Below are 1,746 nucleotides of genomic sequence, written 5' to 3' on the forward strand. Positions count from 1 at the left end.
GTGAGTTGACCTCTAAGGAAGACTACTGGTTATGATTTAGATTATGTCTGATATTTTTTGAGTAGACACTTCTAATAAAGTTAGTCTCCACCTGAATTTCATCTCACCTCTGTCAGCCATATATTCATGCTTTTCTCATGACTTTAGTTGGTTAAAAAAAGATGTAATAGCCAGTGCAAAAGGGAGACAGGTTGTTTGTTTTGAAAATTCCACTTACCTCCTTTTTCAGCCAGTCATTTTCCAAAATTTCTCGATAACTGCCCCTGTCAATGAACCCTATAGCATTCTAAAAGAAAGTTTCTGTATTAAGGAAGAGTTGTTACAAAGAGATTCACAATTTTAGCAATGGCGATACACAAGAAACTTATTTTATCATTGAAATTTATGTTCTTCAGTTACTTTGGGAATATACTTAAGAACCTTTGATTTAGTTGTTTGGTGTTATCCTGTTGAGTTGTTGTTTCTGATTTACACTATTTGATATAAGTTCCTTGGAGAACTGGATAATGGTATGACTGTCCATCAGTGTGGCCTGAATCAATCATTGTGACTGAATCTACCTGCGACGATAAAGTCAATCATTAAGTTATCTCTATCATTAAGATATCTGATCTGCAGGGATTATTCTCCAAGCTTCTTCTAGTCACAGACATAATCCAACATACAGAAAACACATGAATATAGTGCATTAATATATCTTTTTCATTTGATATATTCCTGTATATCATTGGTAATTATGTACATATTTCCAATCCCAAAAACAAATAGTGTAAAGGTATTAGGAGAATTTCCTATGGGGGGAAAAATGTTTTTCAGATGATGAAAAAGTTTTATTTAGTACTAGGTTCGCTACTACTTAGATATTTACAGCTTCCCCCAAATGAGGTTTAGAGTGTTTAACTTCATATTTATCTCTGAGGTACTTGTATATGATGTCAGCCAACAAACAAAATATTCAATAATTCAAAGACAACCAAAAGAAAAGAAAGGAAGAAAAATAATCCAAATCACAAACATGGGCAAAAACAATTCAAGTAAAGGGTAAACATTTTTGTTAATGGCTTTAGAGTTGAAAAAGTTCTAATCAAGAGTAATTTTAAAATCATACTAATTAACCTAGGAATAAAACTATATTTCCTAGGAACCAGGAATTTCATACTCCAACTCTAACTGGTAATTCTAAAGTTGCTTCTAACATATACTTTTATTCATAAAAAGAGCAGCCCAGGACAACACTGTAGACACAGTGTGGGAATTGCGCCTGATCTGATCCCATCACACCGAGGCAAACCACTAAAGACGTGCAACAGAAAAGCAAGGGGAACAGAGCAAAGAAGTCCCCAGGGAATACCAAAAATAGACTTTGGGGCCAGGGCTTGGCACCCCATCAGACTCTACTGGAAAACACTCCTAAAGGCCAACAAGCAGTCCGTGACCTAACTACAGGCTTTTATTTGTTGTTTTTTATTTTTGTCATTGGCTTTTTGTTGTTGTTTTGTTTTCTTTTGTTGCTTGGTTTTGCTCTGTCTTGTTTTTGTGCATGTTATTCTCTCCGGAGATCTGTCTAAATAAGATAGGCTGGATGAACAGTCTGGAGGAGAAAACAATGGGACTGACGGTTCTGGGGGGATGTGGGAGAGGGGTAGGTGGGGGAAAAGGAAGTGGTGTTAACAAACCCAGGGACAAGGGAACAACAAGTGATCCAACAGGGTGGAGGAGGCCTGGCAGGGTGTGATCGAGGGTAAT

General features: G+C 36.7%; 1 protein-coding gene across 1 annotated transcript in view; it reads right to left on the minus strand.

The window, feature by feature from the left end:
* CCDC83 (coiled-coil domain containing 83) overlaps positions 1–1,746 on the minus strand; it is a 67,120-nt gene that overhangs the window by 24,745 nt on the left and 40,629 nt on the right. The window contains exon 6 of the mRNA XM_004708948.1: positions 218–286. Within this exon, the coding sequence (XP_004709005.1) occupies positions 218–286 (69 nt within the window). The remainder of the gene's footprint in view (positions 1–217; positions 287–1,746) is intronic.

This window comes from Echinops telfairi, unplaced genomic scaffold (genome assembly GCF_000313985.2).
Source record: "Echinops telfairi isolate 266 unplaced genomic scaffold, ASM31398v2 ScPeMD7_1713;HRSCAF=2227, whole genome shotgun sequence".
Classification (NCBI taxonomy): Eukaryota; Metazoa; Chordata; class Mammalia; order Afrosoricida; family Tenrecidae; genus Echinops; species Echinops telfairi.